Consider the following 24,599-nt stretch of genomic DNA (forward strand, 5'->3'; position numbering starts at 1 on the left):
GGTCGATTATGGGAGCTCGATGACTCTGGTGAGGGTTGCGCCCAGCGGATGGGTAGTGTCAAATGGGAAGATCGGGGTCATCTGCATCCTTGGGGTCACTATAAACCTTCGAGACGGCCAGGGACATTGCATTTCATGATGTCACTATAGTCCCAAACTTAACCTGTGCGGTGATAATAGGCCAGGACTCTAGGTTATACTCAGACTTGTGGGAGAAGGGAGCTCCTCTGCAATAGGAGAATGGACAGCTCTCGGCTGATGGGGTTGCGTACTTAAAAGCAGTAATACCTCCCAAATTTGACGGGTCAGATGTCGGGTTGACCAGTGGGAAGGGTGCATCTGCCCAACTTACGGACATGATGTCACCTGACATGTACCCCAAGATGACTGTCAGTGGTGTGGTAGATAAAACGTGTGGAGCTGACACCCAGTTAGAGAGGAACTTGAGGGTTCACCATCCTGTGGGGTGTGACACAGACTCCGGGGGTGACTGTGACGTGTCGTTGCCAGTAGCAACCGATAGGGCTGAGTACAATGGTGTGCTAACAGAAGCACTGACACAGAGGAACGACAGTGCCCCACAAGGTGAAGTCAGGATGACGGAGGTAGCCATACCAGAACGTATGACCGGACGGAAGTGTGGGTCTGACCAACTCTGGGACTTGGCAAAGGTGACCAAAGGTGTGACCGTTGAAGATGGGGAAGCTCCAGGAATGGGGTCCAACAGCATTAGAAATGGGGACCGCTGGTTCCAGGATGACCGATCGGGTTGTGGTGACTCCCATTCAGATGGTGACGAAAGCGGAAAAGAGTGCAGTAAGGCTGACTCAGGTACAAATGGCAAGACTACCTCCCATCGCTGGAGATTTAAAAGAGGCAAAGGGGCTGAACAAATTGCACCCTCTGAGAAGATTGATAAAGAGATAACTTTACAACTGACAAAACCCAGCACTGAGGTAGTTGAGGACGTAGGAAATATAAAGCTGTCCAATTCGACCGCTATCATCTGACAACTAGAGGTTCAAGTTGACAAACTGACCAAGGAAATGTACACGTGGAAATAGCGAGTCTACAGTTTTTGCCAGGTAGAAGCACACGTACAAAGCTGGGAGAAAGAGCGCAAAGAGGTCTGTCAACAGCTGGCGAAGGAAAGTTTGATGGTGGCGAATATGAAAGTCGACAACTCCATGCAGTTAGATCAGGTGCATCACCTGGAGTTTGAGCTCTTTGCAGTCAAGGCCCAGCTTGGAGCGAAGTAAGCACAGGGATTCCAGGACCTTGCTAAAGAGTTGTCTCGTGAGAAGAAAAAGGTGGCAGTTTTACAGTCCAAATTAAAAACCATAAAAGAGCATGTCGAACAAGAAAAGGCCCTGAGACAAACGGCGGAGCACAGACTGGATGAGCTGGAGAAGGAAGTCTCTGAGCACAGATGTCACCTGTCAGCATGGCACAGTGTGAATAAAGCCTTAAGCGAAGATGTGGAGGTGCTCAGAGAAGCAGTAAGAGGTCTTCTGCAAGAGGAGAAGTTGGTGGTTGGAGTCTTACAGCAGCTGTGCCCAAGTGATAACAAGGCGGAGCTGCAAAAGCCCATCTTAGTGAGGGGACTTGAAGAATGTAAAACTGAGGAAGAGTGTGTGCTAAGAGTAGAACAAGACAATCACCCGGACGTGGCAGAAGTCTTGCTGGAAAGGTCCGTGGCAAAGCGAGAGTCGTCTGTTCATGGAAAGAATGAGACTTTGCTCTTCAAGTGCGTTATAGAGGTACCCGAAGAGGTGCGAGAAACATGTACAAGTGAGGATGTGCATGAGGCCTTTAAAAAGGCAGTCAAAGTGTGTAGTGTTTACTGGGCATCTGCAACTCAGCAATTGGTCATACTGTCGACTAGGGAAGTCACAGTGAATCGGGTGGCTGTCCTGAGGGATATGCATCTACAATGCCTCCGCACGAAACAAATGATCATGTGGAGGAATAAGGAAGCCGATCGACGTCTGGAGCTTGCAAGAGAAGCTCAAAATCGGCTGGGCTTTGTGGAAGACATCGTCCTGGTACCCAGAAATTTGGTGGGGAAAGTCATCTGAAGACTTGGGAGAGTGATGCAGGAGACTGTGAATAAATCTGGTGTGAAGAGACTGAGGATTTCGGCGGTTGACAAGGCCCAGGTCGTGGGTGAAGATGGGATGGGTTCCATTCCTTGTTGTTGGATCCATAGAGAGTCTTGGGAATAACGGATGTTCCTGGGGTATCACGTGGCGTACCTAAAAGAAATCAAGCAGCTAAGACGTGAGAGGGAGCAGATCAATAAACAGCTGCAGAAAATGAGAAACAGATGGCCGTCAACTTCATCTCGCGGGATAGAGAGGCGAAGAGGTTTGCTAAGGGTTGAAGGTCCTCAAGATGCAGCTAACAGAGGACATAGAGACATATGGGAGAATTGCTCTCTGGGCAATAAAGGCCATACGAGAAATGGCCAGCAGAGAGATTACAGAAAGAGGCCTGCTGAAAGAGGTAGAAGTAGTGTGACCTCAGTTAGCTCAGGGCTGAGTGACTTAGGTGGGAGACCCTGCAGCGGACGTGTTGACAAAGTCAGACCAGACAGCGGGTATGGGTGCAAGGGAATGGCGACGTCGGGTTGACTGTGATGCCCAAACGCAACTAAGAGGGCCCTCGTGACTTGTAGGGCAAGGTGACTTGGGTACTCGGTCTCGAGGCCCCTGGTTTATGACAAATGTTCAACCCCACAAGTTTGAACAGAGGGGGAAATGTGAGGCAGTGACCCCTGTCACAGCTAAGGGGCACTGTATGGGCTCCTCAGGATGCGCTTGGAGGCGTAATTGTGATGGTGAAAAAGTGACTGGCAGTATTGTGAATGGCCGGTATGTGTCACAGAGGAAGTCTGCGCTGTAAGCCAGTGATGTTGTTCTGGGACCTGTAGTCCCACAAGTATTTGCTTAGCTTTAAAGGGAGGCTTGCAGGGTTAGTCAGAGAGCTGGGCGGGTCTGGCTAGATACACACACTTTCCACCTATGGGAGTGGTTACAACTATGTAATGTGACCAGGGTATGGGTCACATGGTTCCTGTGTACGTGCCTGAATGGTTCTTGGCTGTAAAGTCCTGTGAGAGGAAAGGCCTGGGTGTTGGGAGGTCCAGAGTGTGGACCGGATCCCTGAAAAGCACCTGGTGAGGGCGTGATCCTGAGTGGCCTCTGTGTTGGGAGGTCCTGTGTGTGGATGGGATCCCTGAAGAGCATGAGGTGAGGAAATGGATCTGCAGAGCCGGCTACTGTGTCGGGGAAGCTACCATCCTTCAGTGGTTCTGGAACCCGTAAGGCAGCTTCTCTGGAGGACAGGACCCGTGTGATGCCAGCCAGTGAAAACCTGCAACGCTGACAAGCAGGTAACCCAGACCGTTTGTGTTTGGCTCCAGAGCGAGCCTGAATATTGGACTCTACCAAGTGTGTATGGTCACAGTCCTGATGGAGCAGAGCCACTGGGGTTTATGGAGTAATAAACCCAGTTGAACTTTGGAAGAAAATATAGTCCTGTTTGCATTTATTCCGTTGCCAAGCGAATATTCCCAACCCATTAGTGATCACTGCATCACGCTTGTTAAAAGGAATATATATATACAGGTGCTTCTCAGAAAATTAGAATATCATCAAAAAGTTAATTTATTTCAGTTCTTCAATACAAAAAGTGAAACTCACATATTATATAGAGTCATTCCAAACAGAGTGATCTAATTCAAGTGTTTATTTCTGTTAATGTTGATGACTAGGGCTTAGAGCCAATGAAAAGCCAAAAGTCATTATCTCAGTAAATCAGAAAATTAACAAAAAACACCTCCAAAGGCTTCCTAAGCATTTAAATAGGCCCCTTAGTCTGTTTCAGCAGGCTCCACAATGATGGGGAAGACTGCTGACTTGACAGATGTCCAGAAGGCAGTCACTGACACACTCCACAAGGAGGGTAAGCCACAAAAGGTCATTGCTAAAGAAGCTGGCTGTTCACAGAGTGCTGTATCCAAGAATATTAAAGGAAAGTTGAGTGGAAGGAAAAAGTGTTGTAGAAAAAGGTACAGAAGCAGACGCTGGATAACCGCAGCCTTGAAAGAATTTTTAAGAAAAGGCCATTCAAAAATGTTGGGGATATTCACAAGGAGTGGACTACTGTTGGAGTCATTGCTTCAAGAGCCACCACGCACAGATGTATCCAGGACATGGGCTACAAATGTCGCATTCCTTTTGTCAAGCCAGTCATGACCAATAGACAACGCCAGAAGCGTCTTCGCTGTGCCAAGGAGAAAAAGAACTGTTGCTCAGTGGTCCATCGTTTTGTTTTCAAATGAAAGTAAATTTTGCGTTTCATTTGGAAATCAAGGTCCCAGAGTCTGGACGAATAGAGGAGAGGCACACAATCCAAGCTGCTTAAAGTCTAGTGTGAAGTTTCCACAATTAGTGATGGTTTGTGGAGCCATATCGTCTGCTGTTGTAGGACCACTGTGTTTTATCAAGACCAAAGTCAGCGCAGCTGTCTACCAAGAAATTTTAGAGCACTTCATGCTTCCCTCTGCCGAAAAGCTTTTTGTTGATGGAAATTTCATTCTTCAGTAGGACTTGGCACCTGTCCACACTGCCAAAAGTACCAATACCTGGTTTAAAAACAACAGTATCACTGTGCTTGGTTGGCCATCAAACTCTTCTGACCTTAACATCATAGAGAATCTATGGGGTACTGTCAAGAGAAAAATGAGAGACACCAGACCCAACAATACAGATGAGCTGAAGGCTGCTATCAAAGCAACCTGGGCTTCCATAACACCTCAGCAGTGCCACAGGCTGATCGCCTCAACGCTGCGCAGCATTGATGCAGTAATTGATGCAAAAAGAGCCCTGACCAAGTATTGAGTGCATTTATTGAACATATATTTCAGCAGGCCAACATTTCAGATTTTAAAATAATCTTTCAAGCTGGTGTTATAAAGTATTCTACTTTACTGAAATAATGACTGTTGGGTTTTCATTGGCTGTAAGTCATAATCATCAACATTAACAGAAATAAACACTTGAAATAGATCAATCTGTTTGTAATGACTCTCTATAATGAGTTTCACTTTTTATATGGAAGAACTGAAATAAATTAACCTTTTGATATTCTAATTTTGTGACAAGCACCAGTATACGGTTTTTCCATGGTATAAGGAAACATCATATTAGTATAGCATCTCGTGGGTACTGCACATCATTTATCAATCTTCAGCATTATTTATGGAGATGCCATGAAATATGCCAACATTGCCACTAAACGTTTTAACTGTGGGCTTAGGAGTAGGGATAATATGGCAAACTCAAATCATAAAAGCATGCAGCTCAGGATATTAATGGGCAATAGAATTGAAGTTTTTGATCTCCAAAACCAATAGATTATATAATAGTTCTTATTTTAGGGTGCTCTTAAAGGACTATTGCCATCTCCAAGATCCTATCCCAATATGTAGTAAGTGTAATAATATTAGCAAATACCTCCAATTAGAAATGTAGTATAGTTTTTCTGATTTGTTGTGTCACTTACCCCATATGCAGGGCATTGCAGTAGCTGAGATCAATGGTTACAGCCACTAACAACTCACTATATTGGTGGTCGTAACCATGGATACCTAAACTACTGCAATGCACTGCACATGGGGTAAGCGTTATAGCTAATCTTAAGAAAGATACTATATTTCTAATTGGAGGTATTTGATATTATTACACGTACTACATATTGGGATAGGATCTTGGCGATGGGAATACCCCTTAAAGGGGATGTCCATTACTTTAACCTATCCTTGTTATGGGTAATCAAAATTTGATTGTTTGGGGTCTAACATGTGGCACCACCACTGGAATGAGAGCAGCTGGGTGTAAACATTGAAGGGAGCTGAACATCATTGTTCTGTACATAGCTTAGTAGCAATTTTGTCAAACTGCAGCTCATCTGTCATCTGCTCTGGCAGTGGAGTAGGAGCAGAGCTACTGCCATTAAACAGTGTACGGAGCTGTGGTGATTAGTGATGAGCAAGTATACTCGTTGTTGGGTTTTCCCGAGCACGCTCGGGTGGTCTCCGAGTATTTGTGAGTGCTCGGAGATTTAGTTTTCGTTGCCGCAGCTGCATGATTTACAGCTGATAGACAGCTTGAATACATGTGGGGATTCCCTAGCAACCAGGCAACCCCCATATGTACTCAGGCTGGCTAGCAGCCGTAAATCATAGATCACTCTGTTTGTAATAACGCTATATAATATAGGAGTTTCACTTTTTGGATAAAAAAACAACAAATATGTGTATTGGCGTTTGTTTGCATACAGTCCTGTGTGCAAACACAAGGCCACATGTAAGGGTACTGTCACACAGTACCATTTTAATCGCTACGACGGCACGATTCATGACGTCGCAGCGTCGTATGATTATCGCTCCAGCGTCGTAGACTGCGGTCACACGTTGCAATCACGGCGCTGGAGCGATGCCGAAGTCCCCGGGTAACCAGGGTAAACATCGGGTTACTAAGCGCAGGGCCGCGCTTAGTAACCCGATGTTTACCGTGGTTACCAGCGTAAAAGTAAAAAAAAAAAAACCGTACATACTCACCATCTGATGTCCGTCAGGTCCCTTGCCGTCCGCTTCCTGCTCTGACTGAGATCCGGCCGTACAGTGAGAGCAGAGCGCAGCGGCGACGTCACCGCTGTGATCTGCTCTCACTTTCCGGCCGGCAGACAGTCAGAGCGGGAAGCGGACGGCAAGGGACCTGACGGACATCAGATGGTGAGCATGTACGGTTTTTTTTTTTTTACTTTTACGCTGGTAACCACGGTAAACATCGGGTTACTAAGCGCGGCCCTGCGCTTAGTTACCCGAAGTTTACCCTGGTTACCAGCGAACGCATCGCTGGATCGCTGTCACACACAACGATCCAGCGATGACAGCGGGAGATCCAGCGACGAAAGAAAGTTTCAAACGATCTGCTACGACGTACGATTCTCAGCAGGGTCCCTGATCGCAGTAGCGTGTCAGACACTGCGAGATCGTAACGATATCGCTAGAACGTCACGAATCGTGCCGTCCTAGCGATCAAAATTGCACTGTGTGACAGTACCTTAAGAAACACAAGGATTTAAAGTAGGTGGGGGGAGGGGAAGGAAAAAATGCACATCAATGCTTTCCCTTTTTGCTGTTCCCTATTTGTGCCTCTACCTGACTACAGAGATTGGCACTCTAATAAAACACACGAGTTATCAGTTCACTAGCATCAGTTCAAACAGCTGATCAGCGAAGGTGCCAGATGTCGCACCCCCACTGATCAGACATTAATGAGCTGTCCTACTGATAGACAGACTGAAAAAATGTGGTGCACACTGTATTCTTGGAGCGGAAGGTGCAGGCTGAACAAACAGTCACAATGTTAATGGAAAATAGCCGCACACATAAAACTTGAAGGTTTCTGCAAAAAATATTATTTTATTTGTGCGTACAGTCATCACCAGGTGCTCAATAGCATATGAAGGATTTGACGGACAGTAAGTTTAGGTTAACGTTTCGACCAAGGATGGTCTTTGTCAAAACCTCTCTTTAAATAAAGGTAAAGGGTGTGCCAAGAAGAAAAAGTCCGGTCTGGGCGGTGTATGTGGAAGTCCAGGAACGCTATGTCATCACCAATGAGACGGACATAGCGTTCCTGGACTTCCACATACACCGCCCAGACGGGACTTTTTCTTCTTGGCACACCCTTTACCTTTATTTAAAGAGAGGTTTTGACAAAGACCATCCTTGGTCGAAACGTTAACCTAAACTTACTGTCCATCAAATCCTTCATATGCTATTGAGCACCTGCTGATGACTGTACGCACAAATAAAAGAATATTTTTTGCATAAACCTTCAAGTTTTATGTGTGCGGCTGTTTTTCCATTAACACTGTCCTAAGCATAGGTCATCAATGATAAAGTCCCAAGCAACCCCTATACATTATGAGACTGCTAATTGTGTATGCAAAGAGGATTATCGTAATGCTGGCATATATATATCACTTACTTCAGCTGGCCAACGGGTATTACAGTGCGCGCAAACTTCCCAAATCCTGTTGTAATTCCATACACCACTGGAATAAATGTTATATCATACATATGAGACAAGGCACGGCAATAACTTTACGCTTTCCCAATATGTCACAAAGCCAGCCAGGTACCTTTTTGCTCTTTCACAATGTTTTCTATGAGAAGCCTGGACTGCGTCACTCTATGCTCAGCCTCTGGGGTGAGCTTGCAAAATTACAAAACAGGAAAAAAAAATCATTAGCTTTAATTGCAAAACTGCTGATAGAAAAATAATAAATAAAACACCATCCTCCCACTCATACTCAACGTCACCATAAAGGAGCGTTCCACTTTTGGGAAAATAGACTCAAAACACTCTAAAATACCTAAAATAACAATCAGAGCAGGCAAGTACTCAATCTCCCATGGTCTAGCGCTGACTCCTAGCCACCACTCCGGTCTAGGGGTTTTGGCTGCAATCAATCACCGAGTTCAGCGCTATGCCAGGGTAGATGGCACAAGCCACTAAGCTCAGTGAATGGCTACAGCAATAATGGGGGCTGTTGCTAAGATGTCACTGTTGCTGCCAAAAATACTGAGTTCAGAGCAGTAGCGGTATGCTGGCACTGGAACTGGGGAGGGTGAGTACATGCTCTTTTATTTTAGGCATTTTAGAGCATTCGGGGTCCACTTTCCTGAAAGGGGAAAATAGCTTAACTTTTTTAAAGTTAAGTTAACTTTTTTAAAGCCTGTACAAATAATTGTTCTAATTAGCAATAATATATGTCACATATTATTTTTCTTTTCCATGAATCATAATTCTATCTGATTTAATAACAAAATAAAAACAGGCAATGTGTAGTAAGAAAGCAAAATATATAACAATTCCCTATTTGTTCATAATATCTCATTTAATAAAAAATTTAAAAAAGTAAGAAAAAGAAAATTCTCTATTCTCAAATAGAGAATTTTATTTTTCTTACTTTTGTATTTTTTTATTATATCAGATTTTATGAACACATGGGAAATTGCTATCTATTTTACTTTCTTATTACGGTACACATTGCCTATTTCATTGTCAGATTAGATTTGGGTTTCATAAGTAGTTATAAATTAAATTTCTGATATATTAAATGGGTTATCCCTTGATAACAAACCATGTAGATGACACACACGAGCCGTTGAGTTCAGTGATTGGCTGCAGTGCTCTTGATGAGATATTACTACTGCAGTTGGTCGACACAGAATGGGCAGCAGCGGAGATGTGTTACTGAACCCGGGAAGGTGAGGTGAAGTTCAGGGTTTTTTTTAATGGAGCCCATGGGCAAATGTTCATTGAAAGGGTACAAGTTCTTTAATTTGTAGCTTATTTAAATTAAATAGGAAATTTACCTTTATTTTATAGAGTCCTTTTCCTAGGTTAAGCAAATCCTCTGTTGTAAGACTCTCTCCGTCTATTTCAATATACTGCATAGAAGGACTGTTAGTGTCATAAAATGGAAATAGAGGCAGACTTATCCATTGTTGTGTTGTACGTAGCGTAAAAGAATAAACTAGAATACCAGATACACAAACTCATTTGAAAGGATAAATAGTTAAATTGTGTATAGTATATTGTATTAAATAGAACATATTATAGTTACTGGTTTGCAACACAATAATGTAGCATGACATCAGATGAATGTATTTCTCAGATTACTGCTGATCACCTGTCTGAGTTCCATGCAGCAATGCAAATACACAATACTTACCGTAAATGCATTGTAGGAATGCTTTCAAAAAGTGTTACGAATAATCTATTATGAATAAACAAAATGCAAAGTGAATGAACAAAATTGACACGTAAATCAAATCAATATTTGGTGTGATCACTTTTTAGATTCAAAACAGCATCAATGCATACATTTTTCTAGGTACATTTGTACACAGTTTTTGAAGGAAATTTGTTGTGAATTCCGTTCTCGAACTCCCTCCTGTGGTCATGAATGGTACTTCGGTGAGTTCTGTCCGTGGACTCCCTCTGGTGGCTGTGAGTGGAGCTGCTGGTTCTGAGATTCCTTTCCCACCTGCCCTCGTTTAGGGCAAGGTTGGATTCTCTATTTAACTCCACTCAGATCGTTACTCCATGCCAGCTGTCAATGTTCTAGTACTGGTTCAGATCTCTCCTGGATCTTTCTGAGGACCTGTCTACTCCAGCGAAGCTAAGTTCCTGCTTGTTCATTTGTTACATATGGTTTTTCTTGCTAAGTTCTAGTCCAGCTTGCTATCATGAAACTGCCTGGCTAGCTGGAAGCTCTGGGGGTGCAGAGTGGCACCACCGCACCGTGAGTCGGTGCGGGGGTATTTTTTGCACACTCTGCGTGGTTTTGTAGTTTTTTGTGTTGACCGCAAAGATCCCTTTTCTATCCTCAATCTGTTTAGTTAGACTGGCCTCCCTTTGCTAAAGCCTATTTCATCCTGTGTTTGTGATTTCCTCTTAACTCACAGTCAATACTTGTGGGGGGCTGCTTTTACCTTTGGGGAAATTTCTCTGAGGCAAGTGAGGCTTTGTTTCCTTTCTTTAGGGGTAGTTAGCTCTTAGGCTGTGAAGAGGCGTCTAGGCAGAGTCAGGCACGCTCCACGGCTATTTCTAGTTGTGTTGATAGGAGTAGGGTTTGCAGTCAGCAGAGTTCCCATTTCCCCAGAGCTCGTCCCAATTCCGTGTTTAACTATCAGGTCATTCCTGGTGCACCTAACCACCAGGTCCATAACAGAAATCGGCAGAGAGGTTGTTCCCAACATCTTGGAGAACTAATCACAGATCTTCTGTTAGTATAGGCTGTGCAAATCCTTTTGTCTCTTCGTGTATTCTCACATATCAAGGACTCTGCGTGGACCATATCATCACTTCTAAGACTCCTTGTTCTTCTTTATACTGAAGATAATTCTTAGTGACATTGGCTGCATGGATGAGGTCGTTGTTCTACTACAGAATAAATTTGGAGCCAATCAGATGTCTCCCTGATGGTATTGAATGATGGATAATTATTTGCTTGTATTTCTCGGCATTGAGGACACAAACATACAACATTGAAGACCATAGATGCAGTGGTCAGTTAAGGAAACTTGGTGCAGTGGATGAAAGACAAATCATACTTACTTCCCTATGAAATTGGTAGATATCCAGCAGTGCCATCAACTCAGAATTGGTAGCAAAGACTAGGACACAGATACACCCATCTATTATTCGGAGAAGACAGGCCACAAATGTTACAAAATGGCTTCAAATGCTCTGTAATAAGGAGTCAAAATGTGAAATATTTGCCTGTACTTTCCTGAAGTGCTGAAGAGTGGTACAATAATGTGTGTCTATAAAGTGAAGCATAGTGTAGATTCCTTGCCAGTTTGTGGTTGCATTTCAGCAAATGGGAGTTGTAAATTATGGTCACGATTAATTGTATCCTCAACGCTGAAAAATACACGCAGGTACTTAGAATCATGGAATCATAGAATGTTAGAGGTGGAAGGGACCTCAAGGCTCAATATGTCCAATCCTCTGCACAATGCAGGATTCACTGAACCATCTAAGACAGATATCTGTCCATCAATCATGTAATACCATCCATCATGCAATACCATCAGGGAGATGTCTGATTGGCTCCAAATTTATTCTGAGCAGTTCAACTCCAGACATAAAGCCCTACAGCCTGCACTGACCCTGCTGCCTCCTCACCACTACCGAAGCTACCGCCTCACCAACACCAGAGCTCCTGCAACCCCCAACCTATTGTCTCCTTCCCCACATCTTGTAGACCAGTGTTCCCCAACTCTGGTCCTCAAGGGCCACCAACAAGTCATGTTTTGAGGATATCCTTAGTATTGCACAGGTTATTGAATGCTTGCCTGCCCATGTGATACATTTATCACCTGTGCAATACTAAGGAAATCCTGAAAACATGACCTGTTGGTGTCTCTTGAGGACCGGAGTTGGGGAACACTGCTGTAGAATGTAAGCCCACAAGGGCAGGGTCCTCGCTTCTCTGTATCAGTCTGTAATTGTTAGTTTGCTTACGGTAAGTGATATCTGTAATTTGTATGTAACCCCTTCTCATGTACAGCACCATGGAATCAATGGTGCTATATAAATAAATAATAATAATGTAATTAAGAACAAGGAGTCATGCAAGTGATGATTTGACCCCCATAGAGCCCTGATATCAACAATATGAAGAGAAAGACCCATAGTTTGTTCTTCATGATGTTTGGAACAACCTTCTTATTGAATTTCTTCAAAAACTTCTAGTGTACCTAGAAGTATTGATGCTTTGATGCTGTTTTGAAGGCAAAAGAGTAGTCACACCAAATATTAATTTGATTTAAATGTATTTTTTAGATCCAAATTATTATGCAAATGCTATTTTTGCTGATTTTCCTAAATGGTCAATGCAAAGGAGTCAGTATAATGTTCAAATCACGAACTGTTCGAGTGTAAAACAACTTTCATTGGACAAACCTCCCAAATGATAACAGTATTATTTTCAAAGCTAAAAAAACTCAAAATGCACGGCAGAACTGAAAAAGAGTCATTTGTTGAATTGGAATTCAACAAATTAATAGGTCACATTTACTGAAATCAAAAGCTTTTTCAATCAAAAGCATCTTAACAGGCCAAATTACGTGTTAACATAGGACCCTTCTTTGATTGCACCTTCACAATTCTTGCATCTATTGAACTTGAGAGATTTTGGAGAGTTTTTGCTTGAATTTCTTTGTGGGATGTCAGAATAGCCTCCTACCCTCCTAGATCTGTCGCTTGCGGATACCCCAAAGGTTTTCAATAGGGTTGAGGTCATGGCAGGATTGTGGCCACACCATGCATTTTTCTCATTTTAAGCCCTTAGTAGCCAATGACTCAGAGGTATTCTTTGTAGCATGAGATGCATGAGATGGTGCATTTTTGATGATTTTGCTATGGATGGCACTGTTCTTTTTGTAGAATGGAAGACAGTGATCAGTCAGGATATATTTTACTGAAGTCACTTTCACATTTTCAAGGACCCTGGGCCTACCTTCTGGCCCAAAATATTACTCTGATACCTCCTTGCTGAAGCCGCCTACATGTACCAGCTTCTTCCTGCTGTATTCTAAATGCCACATTTTTTTATTATAATTAAAGATACAAGACACATAATGAGTGCCGCTTTTTTTTTTCTGTCCTATAGTTTTACTGGACTGTCTTTTTTATGGTGAGCACCACCTGTCTTTTTTCGTGCTGAGCACCACCTGTCTTTTTCCATGCTCACCACCACATTTGCACCGTGGACGGTGTTACTTATTACACTGCTGGTTACATTTGTGTTGTTTAGTAGTTGAGTTGCCCACCCACAGCCTACATATTTATATATATATATATATATATATATATATATATATATATATATATATATATATATATACAAAATGCAAAGTGAATAAACAAAAAAGAAATATAAGATATATATCTATCAACAGGACAGACAAAGTACGCCTGCGCTGGAGCCGCAGTGTGAAGACAAGAAGAGGACGTCATCCTATGAAGGACCGCGACGCCCATCGGATCGGACCGCCCGCCCAGGTGAGTATAATATAACCCGTTTTTCTCATATTTCAGGTTACATCGGGGGCTTATCTACAGTATTATAGAATGCTATAGATAAGCCCCTGATGACGGTGGCCTTAGCTCATCTTCGATTTTGGTGGTGACAGGTTCCCTTTAATTTTACTAATAGAAATTGATGCTCGAAAATGTATGACCCAGGAGGACCAAAGGAGCAATCAGTGTGAGCTTTACGGAAACTTGCCTATTCTGCTAGCAGTCTGAGACACTATTTTGACTCAGACAGTCCTGGAAAGTGAAAAACTATTATTATCATAGTTCTTTCATTGCAGGTAATACAAGAACTATGTGAATCTCACATACGGAGCAAAGGGACTTGGCACTGGATTTCTGGGTAAAGAAAGTCAGAGAAACATGGCAGGATCCAGAAACTGGTAATATCTCCAGTCAATATCAGCTGGCTCTTGACTGTCATGAACCCTTTGCCCATGCTTTATTTAAAGGGCTTGTCCATGCTGAAATGAAAAGTCTGCAGTCACTTTTTTTTAACAACAAACTTCTGAATCATGATAGTTTGCATTGCTGTGACAATTCCCCAGTATTCCCTATGCGGGTGTGTGGTCACGTGACTGCATTCATGTGATTTGCATATTTCAGATCTTGTGCGGAATAGAGTCATCTGGTTTCTCTCAAAAAAAGAGATTTGATAGAAGCAAAATGAGCCTCGTGAGCACGTGATTGTAAGTATGAAAAGCATGCACACTGTCAAGATTCATCAGTCCGCAGTCACATACTGACATTTCCAACCCCTTTAAATTTCAGTAATACATATAGCAAATGTATCTTATGAGAAAACAAGAAATTGTCACGTCCTAAAAATGTTCTTATAACAGATAGACTAATAAGAAAAACCTAAATAACCTACAATCTGTAGGACAACAATCAAACTATTCATGTGTCAAATTGTGTTTAGTATGAATGGGAAGGATTGTCCATATGGACATTCACATGCAACTAGAGGCTTTCATGAGTCAGTCATTGCCCCGGGTGCAGATTTACCCCCTGTGGCCATACCTATATCCAGGATATAAGACCAAAAATTTCCCCAGAACATATGAAGGGAAAAAGAGGCATAGGCTATAAATTTAAAAACCAATTTTAATGAACATAATTAAAAAATACAAAATATGTAGAAAAAAGCAGGGTAAAGTTCATTAAAATGGCTGGGAACAATAACCACACCAGAAAATACAAAAATAAACAATTTGCTACAAGAGCAAGCCAGTACTAGAAGAGGTATATAACATACAATCAAATGGACAGGAACCAACAGTTCCTATAGTACCAAGTGTAATTAGCCTCAGTAGTAACCCATGACTTGCCCAATCTAAAGTGCTCTAATGCTACATCTGATAGATTTCTCTATATACTACAATGCAGTGTGTAAGCATATGGCACGCCATTGTAGACAAACAATAATGAACTTACAAATAACTGTCCTGGTGGGAGATGTTCCACAGCGAACAGTCGCTGTGGAACATCTCCCACCAGGACAGTTATTTGTAAGTTCATTATTGTTTGTCTACAATGGCGTGCCATATGCTTACACACTGCATTGTAGTATATAGAGAAATCTATCAGATGTAGCATTAGAGCACTTTAGATTGGGCAAGTCATGGGTTACTACTGAGGCTAATTACACTTGGTACTATAGGAACTGTTGGTTCCTGTCCATTTGATTGTATGTTATATACCTCTTCTAGTACTGGCTTGCTCTTGTAGCAAATTGTTTATTTTTGTATTTTCTGGTGTGGTTATTGTTCCCAGCCATTTTAATGAACTTTACCCTGCTTTTTTCTACATATTTTGTATTTTTTAATTATGTTCATTAAAATTGGTTTTTAAATTTATAGCCTATGCCTCTTTTTCCCTTCATATGTTCTGGGGAAATTTTTGGTCTTATGTCATGATTTTGAGGTGTGCTGGATACCTTTGTGGGACTCTTGATAAAATTACTATATCCAGGATAGTACTTTTCTTTTTTCTTATATCTCCAGCTGTTTTGCTTCTCACAAAACACCTAATGTATCAGCAGTCTCTGTAGTTTGCAGAGCTCGGAGCCAGGATAAATGCATCATACTCTTACATGTCTTTTATATGTATACTTTCATTCATCAGTGCAGAATTATTTTTATTAAATGAAAAACTAAGACGCAGAAGTTGCATACAGTACTACAGGCTTTTAAGAACTTACCTGGTCAGGTTCTTTATATTTGCTATATCTATTTATTTGTTAATGAAATTTCAAGGCACATTTTGTAAGCCAAATAATTTACCATTCATAAAGTTCCAATAAAAAAACAGTATTTACAAAGATAGTTATGGAGAAATGTATTTAATCTGACATCTGATAATCCAAAAAATATAAATTAATAGCATCTGTTAGTATGCTAACTTTGCACCAAAAATGTGTACCCCTTAGACCAAGCTGCTTTTCCAACAAATCAGGCGCAGAAAGTGTTTAAAACACATAAATATGGTGGTCATGGAAAAATGTTTTGGGGGTGAAAATGATGCCAGATTTCTGGTGTTTTTAACTATACATATGCCCCGATATGTTACCATGAATGTAACTTTTTATCTTGGCTGTCTTCCTAAAGTTACCCAAAGTTTCAAATGGGGTTTATATGCTTAGCTGTGATGTCTTCTCACCTAGTAAGTGGCATTGAAGTTAGAATAAAGGAATCATACTGTATTAGGTAGTGTGTATAGTTTACAGTAAATTCTGAGTAGACGTGTTAAACCAAACCACCATCAAGTTTACCAATAAACTGCATCCGAAAAGATTACCATCTACACATTGACAATTTGCAGGGGCCTAAAGGTTCGTTTACACAGTCAGATAATCGTTTCAACTAGGAACGATGAGATTGTGACTCACGACCAGCAAATTACGCCAGACAAGTGTTTGCACAGGATGAGAATCGTAAATGAAATGGTTGAATAATAATCGTTCCATCTCCTTTTTGGCAGTCAAATCGTTGAATGAGCAGATAATCTCCATTTACATTACACAATATTCGAAAGATAAATGATATTTTTTCACTCACCTAAATGATTTTAGTATAGTTTTTCTGATTTGCGATGTCTCTTTTCTCATATGCAGGCATTGCAGGACTTTAGGTATCCACAGTTACAACCACTAGCAACTAGCTAACTTACTGTCACTATATTAGTTCTGGTAGCCATGGATACCTAAAGTCCTGCAATGGTTTCAAATGAAAAAAGAGATATATAGAAAATCAGAAGAACTATACTACATTTCTAAGTGGAGGTATTTGATAATAATTTTATTATTACACCTACTACATATTGAGATAGGATCTTGGAGATGGGAATACCTTTTAAGTCTCATCTTAGCAGTTTGTGCACTCATGTTGGTGAATGCTATTTAAATAAATTGAATTTTTCTACTGTATTGTGACAGTTAACAGATATAGAGCTGTTTAAAGGGCTCCTGGCTATAATTGTACAATGCCGTTCAGTAAAGGATACAAATGAACACCTTCAGGCTGAGATGGTATAAAGTCTGGTGACATCACATCACCTTCCACAACTATAGCAGAGGAGGGAATGAAAAACAAGTAAGATTCCAAGAAAGAAGAGGAGACTAAGCCTTAATACACAGTGCAAAGGTTGCAAAATATTGACTGACATCATACTGTGTGAGAAAAGCATGAAGCTATGTTCTCACAGGGGTTTTTTTTTTCATTAAAAAAATAAGTTTATCTAGGAGGAAACACTCTTTTTTTGTGGAGGAGAAGCTTTTGGAAGACCTATTGCTTTTCTTGAAGTGCTTCCTGAAACAGTTTTTCTCCTGACGTTTGTTGCACCCCTTTGATTTGACAGTGCCTAGTTTTACACATGCACTTTTTTTTTCCACCAGATGGTTTTCTCTTCAGGAAAAAAAAAACAACTCTCCAAAAACTCCTCCTATGAACAACAAAGTAAAATTCCCATAGAAATGAATAGCATATGTTTTCCAAGAGTTCTTTTGAAGCAGATCTGTTCGATTAGACTCCTCTAAAAAAAAAATCAGCATGAATATAATCTATAAGTAAAATATATGTTCTTTTTCTATACATGTTGTGCTGATCAGTAGTGAAAATCCCGCCTTCTTTGACAAGTAGTGGCCGACATTACGCCTCTGTGTGCCTTTTATTTCCTATGAAAGCACACACAATTATTTTCTAATTGATTGACGTGTAATAATTTTTAAAAAATCACATGCCCCATCATATCCAGTTTTACACCAATATTCATCCCTAGAAGCACAGCACTTCATAAGAAGAACCTACGGGTCAGAAATACCAAGGGAGGACTTAATGTGTCTCGTACAAGGTCCATGTACACACCTTGAGCCCTAATGCTTTATTCACATTGTCTACCTAAACTAGCATTAGCATACAATATATTGTATTCTGTCATTTGTTTTTTAGTTATTTTAGTTAATGAAACAATGCATTGACTTGTATACAAATATATTTAAGTTCCCAAAATTTAATTTACGGTACTATTACTAAAAAAAAAAGTTTCAAAGTTATATATATAAAAATACAAGTAAACTCACCAACTTCTACAAACTCATTATCCTCCAATGCGTTTTCCAGTTTGTCATCAAGGTCCAGTAAGCCCAAGCCTTTACATCTTCGCAGGTAAAACTTCACGTTCTCCAGAGTCACAAAGCCTCCATTATCCGGCTTATTTTTGATGTACCTCCTTAGAGCTTCCTTGCCCAGACATCTAATGGTTTTGGAGGGATCTTTACAAGGCACCGATAGCCATTCTCCTCGCACGTGCACGGTGTATCTCGGCATATTTCTTGACAGAGTTGCAGCTACTCTGATTGCAAAAGATGATGTTCAGAATTAGTTTTGCTGCCTAAACTGACATGTCATTAGTGAAGACATACAGGTCACCAACTCTGCCTTTAAAGTTAATGATTAGGGATAGGTGACCAATTACAAGCAGAGCAGTAAGGCACACCCTTTCTTGTTTTTAGAGTTAGTTTAAAAAAATTCTATATATTTACATATACAGCTCCGGCAAAAATTAAGAGACCACTGCAAAATGTTCAGTTTGTCTGAATTTTCTCTTTATAGATATATTTTTGAGTAAAATGTAAATTGTTCTTTTATTCTATAAACTTCTGACAACATGTCTCCGAATTTCCAAGCAATAAATTTGGTATTTTTTTCCTGACAAAGAAAAATGTTCAAAATAAAAAAAAAACCTGTGCTTTCAGACCTCAAATAATGCAAAGAAAACAAGTTCAGAATCATTTAGAAACAACAATACTAATGTATTTACTCAGGAAGAGTTCAGAAATCAATAATTTGTGGAATAACCATGATTGTTAATCACAGCTTTCATGCGTCTTGGCATGCTTTCCACCAGTCTTTCACATTGCTCCTGGCGCAAAATGTAAGCAGCTCTTCTTTGTTTCATGGCTTGTGACTATACATCATCCTCTTGATTACATTCCAGAGGTTTTCAATGGGGTTCAGGTCTGGAGATTGGGCTGCCCATGATAGGGTTTTGATGTGGTGGGCTCTTAACTTTTGCCAGAGCTGTAGGTGTCTATATTGGGCTATGGTTCTACACGTATACAATACAATAACCATAATAGTTGGAAATTGTTAAGAGGGACAATAATTGGATTTCTGCAATTACTGTTGGACTTAAGTGATTGCAAAATTGCACACCTTCCATTCTGTGCACTAACATTGCATGAGATTTACATGATGTGAATGATCAGTATGAATGTCTAAATTTAATAGAGCCCGACCTGTCAAATGCACATGCATATGTTATACCTTATGATTAGTGTTGAGCGATACCGTCCGATACTTGAAAGTATCGGTATCGGAAAGTATCGGCCGATACCGGCAAAGTATCGGATCTAATCCAATACCGATACCCGATACCAATACAAGTCAATGGGACTCAAGTATCGGACGGTATCCCTGATGGTTCCCAGGGTCTGAAGGAGAGGAAACTCTCCTTCAGGCCCTGGGATCCATATTAATGTGTAAAAGAAAGAATTAAAATAAAAAATATTGCTATACTCACCTCTCCGACGCAGCCTGGACCTTACCGAGGGAACCGGCAGCGTTCTTTGCTTAAAATGCGTGCGTTTACTGCCTTCCGTGACGTCACGGCTTGTGATTGGTCGCGTGCCGCCCATGTGGCCGCGACGCGACCAATCACAGCAAGCCGTGACGTAATTTTCAGGTCCTGAATGCCTAATTCTAGGCATTCAGGATTTGAAAATTACGTTACGGCTTGTGATTGGTCGCGTCGCGGTCACATGGGCGACGCGACCAATCACAAGCCGTGACGTCACGGGAGGCAGGAAACGCGCGCATTTTAAAATTACGTCACGGCTTGTGATTGGTTGCGTGCCGCCCATGTGACCGCGACGCGACCAATCACAGCAAGCCGTGACGTAATTTCAGGTCCTGAATGCCTAATTCTGCATTCAGGACCTGAAAATTACAGCTTGCTGTGATTGGTCGCGTCGCGGTCACATGGGCGGCACGCAACCAATCACAAGCCGTGACGTAATTTTAAAATGCGCGCGTTTCCTGCCTCCCGTGATGTCACGGCTTGTGATTGGTCGCGTCGCCCATGTGACCGCGACCAATCACAAGCCGTAACGTAATTTTCAAATCCTGAATGCCTAGAATTAGGCATTCAGGACCTGAAAATTACGTCACGGCTTGCTGTGATTGGTCGCGTCGCGGCCACATGGGCGGCACGCGACCAATCACAAGCCATGACGTCACGGAAGGCAGTAAACGCGCGCATTTTAAGCAAAGAACGCTGCCGGTTCCCTCCGTAAGGTCCAGGCTGCGTCGGAGAGGTGAGTATAGCAATATTTTTTATTTTAATTCTTTCTTTTACACATTAATGTTGTTTCGATACCGATACCCGATACCACAAAAGTATCGGATCTCGGTATCGGAATTCCGATACCCGCAAGTATCGGCCGATACCCGATACTTGCGGTATCGGAATGCTCAACACTACTTATGATATTTGAAGTTTCCCTTGCAAATCGCCCTTAGCTTATGTTCCCATGCGGCAGGCTCTAAATTAGAAATTTGCAGTTAGGTTATGTACCGCCAAGCAGCGTTTGGCATGCAGCGTACTTTTGCTGCGTTCTATTGAATGCAGGTAAATCTGCATGTGTTCATTGAACCGTGCGAATTTACAGCGTTCAATACATCCTATTGTGAACATTTCTGTTGCGGAGACTAACGTCTTTACAAGAGAAATTGACATCCTGGGGATCGGATAGACGCGACGCATGTCAGTGTCCGTGGGTGATCCGCAGGTGAACATAGACACACAGTGGACATGGGATGTCTAGATATCACATCCACTATGCTGTAAGATCTGGTCGCTGCATTTTTGACGCTGCGTAAAACTGCAGCAAATCCTGAACGCGGGAACGTACCCTGAATAATGTGCGTGAAGGCTATGAGTGGGCAACTACTGAATGGCAAACTGTAACCAGATGTGCAACAAATAACACTGTCCACTCTGCAAAGAAGACAACAGGTGGTGCTCAGCATGAAAAAAGGCAGCACAGTAAAATAAAATAAGGAAGAAAGAAAAAGCGATACCCACCATAAGTGCCTTGTGTCTATATGTTGTATAAAAAAATGTGTTAGAGTGCAGCGGGAGGAAGCGGGTTGACAATTCACTAGTTACAGATCTGAGAAAATATTACAAACTTTCAAATTTGCTGAATGATTGTAAGTCCGCTGTATTCTTCTTTTTTTACCTGCTTTTATGTGCTCATCAGACATTATTTGGCTAGGTTCAGATGAACATGTTTCACAAGATAAATACAAGGCTGTTAGTTCGGATTAGAACATCTACTGCTCCTCTGTGCATCACGGTCCAGATATGAACCATGACATCTGTCTATCTCGACCCGACCTTACAGTGACATATTTACAAGTCAAGTCCATTTAGTATATTTCTTATATTTGATGGCATTTGTGTGGTTCTTTGAACATTCTAGAATGAATATATCTCATTGGAAGCATATATCATGGAGTTGATTTTTTTTGGTTACATAGATTTTTAAATTACACAATAAGTGTTTGTCATGAATTGATCACTCAGTGAACATGTGACTCACAGACAGCTGCAGATGGTTACTCTACTGCCCACACTCACTCATCCACTCACTTATTGCAATAGGCTAAAAATAGGTTGAGCGCACCCCTAGGACAGTCCACACTAGCTGCCATAAATTGCCATTTTCTTAGGCTGGGAAGATGCCTACAATGGGTAAGGCACCAGTACACATGCACTCTAGCATCAGACAGGACAACCCTTAGCACTCTAGCAATCACATGTAACACAGCTCAGTTAAACTCTATCACTTCGAAGTTGTAGGTATGCTCAGGGCAGCAAGAGAAAAAAACACTTACTTTTTCGATTTACTATACAAAAAGGTAGATTGCTTGCAAAAATATTCAAATGATGACATAAAAAGATATATACAAAGGCAAAACGGTTACAAAAACATAAGCATAAAATAAAGAGACTACTTACTGTTGAGAAATCCTGCAAAAAAAGAACCAGATTAAGAGAGGTCTACAATCTTAGATGCCTCTCCAGGCTCTGACCCTTAATGTCTCTTGAGAGGTTTGAAAAGGTCCCAACTAGACCACTACCCCTCCTCCTGGTCAGGTGAGAGGAGGATGGCTAATTATATGGATAGGACATTATTCTAATTCACGGCATAGGAACCTCCTAGTAGAGTTATATGACCACCATGTTTCAAAAAGTATTATTCCCATCTCAGACACACCAAGCATGACTGTAATATATCCATAATTTGGGTCCATATAGCATTTGCGGGGCTTCCTAAAGCCAAAATTCCAGGCACTTGAAACCACAGAAGCGATTATGTTCCCTGATCACGGAAATATCAGTGGCTTTCTTTTTATATCAGATTATTACTGAGATAGCATTGAAATATTGCGTATTCATTGTCCCATTCTGATATATATTGTGTGGGCTGGAGACAGCTGGTTTACATAGGGGCAGCTCACTTTACCTGATCATTAGCATCTCTTTGTTATTGAGGAAGCTCACAAAGAGAACATTTGGTCTTCTGTAGATTGTAAACTCCTGAATAATGTGGCTATCTCCATACTGATTGTGTAGTGAAACAGTGTTAAGGTGATACAGGGCATAAAGGAGGTGTTACCAGGACTCTGATGTGAAATATATGAACTACAAGAAGCACTAACAAATGGATGGAGATATAGGGTGTATTACTTCATTGCACACATCATGGTCTTTGCTGTCATTTTTTCTAAATCACGTTAAAATTCCACAGTGATTGTTGCACTTCAGGATGTGCCCGCTATTATATAGCAACAAAAGCAAGATCTGTGGAGAAAATGTGCCACAGAGCCAGGGGTCCACAACTGTGGGTTGTCATGCAGTCTACTGTAAGGTTGCACCATAAGCTTGCATGTGATATGCTAACTGAGATAATAGTGAGTAGGCACAAGATAAACTATGGAATTTTCTCTAAAAATCAAAGTGTTAGGGTACCGTCACACAGTGGCATTTTCATCGCTACGACGGCACGATTCGTGACGTTCTAGCGATATAGTTACGATCTCGCAGTGTCTGACACGCAGCAGCGATCAGGGACCCTGCTGAGAATCGTACGTCGTAGCAGATCGTTTGAAACTTTCTTTCGTCGCTGGATCTCCCGCTGTCATCGCTGGATCGTTGTGTGTGACAGCGATCCAGCGATGCGTTCGCTGGTAACCAGGGTAAACATCGGGTAACTAAGCGCAGGGCCGTGCTTAGTAACCCGATGTTTACCGTGGTTACCAGCGTAAAAGTAAAAAAAAAAAAACCGTACATACTCACCATCTGATGTCCGTCAGGTCCCTTGCCGTCCGCTTCCCGCTCTGACTGACTGCCGGCCGGAAAGTGAGAGCAGATCACAGCGGTGACGTCACCGCTGCACTCTGCTCTCACTGTACGGCGGCGCTCAGTCAGAGCAGGAAGCAGACGGCAAGGGACCTGACAGACATCAGATGGTGAGTATGTACGTTTTTTTTTTTTTTTAACTTTTACGCTGGTAACCACGGTAAACATCGGGTTACTAAGCGCGGCCCTGCGCTTAGTAACCCGATGTTTACCCTGGTTACCAGCGAACCTCGGCATCGTTGGTCGCTGGAGAGCGGTCTGTGTGACAGCTCCCCAGCGACCACACAACGACTTACCAACGATCACGGCCAGGTCGTATCGCAGGTCGTGATCGTTGGTAAATCGTATAGTGAGACGGTACCCTTAGAATTTTCATGATCACAATATCGCAGATGCATGAAATCAGCAAGCGAATATGCAATCTCATATGCAATAGTGTCATTTTTGCATCTATGCTAAAGATGTAAAATTCTGACACCCCATTCTTAGATAACGACAAGTTATATACAGATAGGTCCAGAAATATTTTGGCAGTGAACAAATCATCGTGATTCGGGCTCTACATGTCACTATTTTGGATTTAATATGAAACAACTGAGATACAAAACAAATGTAGACTTTCACGTTTAAATAAAGGGGTTAAACAAAAATATCCTGTGAAAAGTTTAGGAATTGCAAACATTTTTTACAAAGCCTCCTCATTTTAGTGGTTCAAAAGTAATTGGACAAATTCACTTTATCATAAATAAAATGTTAATTTTAATACTTTGCAGAGAATCCTTTGGGCGTGTTATGACCCCAATGGCGAGGGTCTCAGAGGAACGTGGAAATCTGCAGAATACAAAAATCCAGCTCATAGGGCAGTGGTAACTGGGTTGACCATATATCTACTCCTAACGCCAACACTAGAAGTAGCCGGGG

The 24,599-nt window shown here is 41.6% G+C and overlaps 1 protein-coding gene across 3 annotated transcripts in view; it reads right to left on the minus strand.

Annotated features, from left to right (window-relative positions):
• Positions 1-24,599, minus strand: part of HAL (histidine ammonia-lyase) — a 203,076-nt gene that overhangs the window by 60,862 nt on the left and 117,615 nt on the right. The window contains exons 1-7 of one of the 3 annotated variants that reach the window (XM_077265172.1): positions 22,275-22,361; positions 18,271-18,542; positions 17,196-17,256; positions 15,895-15,922; positions 9,458-9,532; positions 8,218-8,290; positions 8,064-8,130 (exon numbers count right to left, since the gene is read on the minus strand). In XM_077265172.1, the coding sequence (XP_077121287.1) occupies positions 8,064-8,130; positions 8,218-8,290; positions 9,458-9,532; positions 15,895-15,922; positions 17,196-17,256; positions 18,271-18,517 (551 nt within the window). In that variant the 5' untranslated portion in view covers positions 18,518-18,542; positions 22,275-22,361. Of the gene's footprint in view, positions 1-5,568; positions 5,631-8,063; positions 8,131-8,217; positions 8,291-9,457; positions 9,533-15,894; positions 15,923-17,195; positions 17,257-18,270; positions 18,543-22,274; positions 22,362-24,599 lie in introns of those variants that run through there. The other 2 variants (XM_077265171.1, XM_077265173.1) reach the window with 2 other exon arrangements.

The sequence above is a fragment of the Ranitomeya variabilis genome, chromosome 5 (genome assembly GCF_051348905.1).
Source record: "Ranitomeya variabilis isolate aRanVar5 chromosome 5, aRanVar5.hap1, whole genome shotgun sequence".
In the NCBI taxonomy this organism is placed as follows: domain Eukaryota; kingdom Metazoa; phylum Chordata; class Amphibia; order Anura; family Dendrobatidae; genus Ranitomeya; species Ranitomeya variabilis.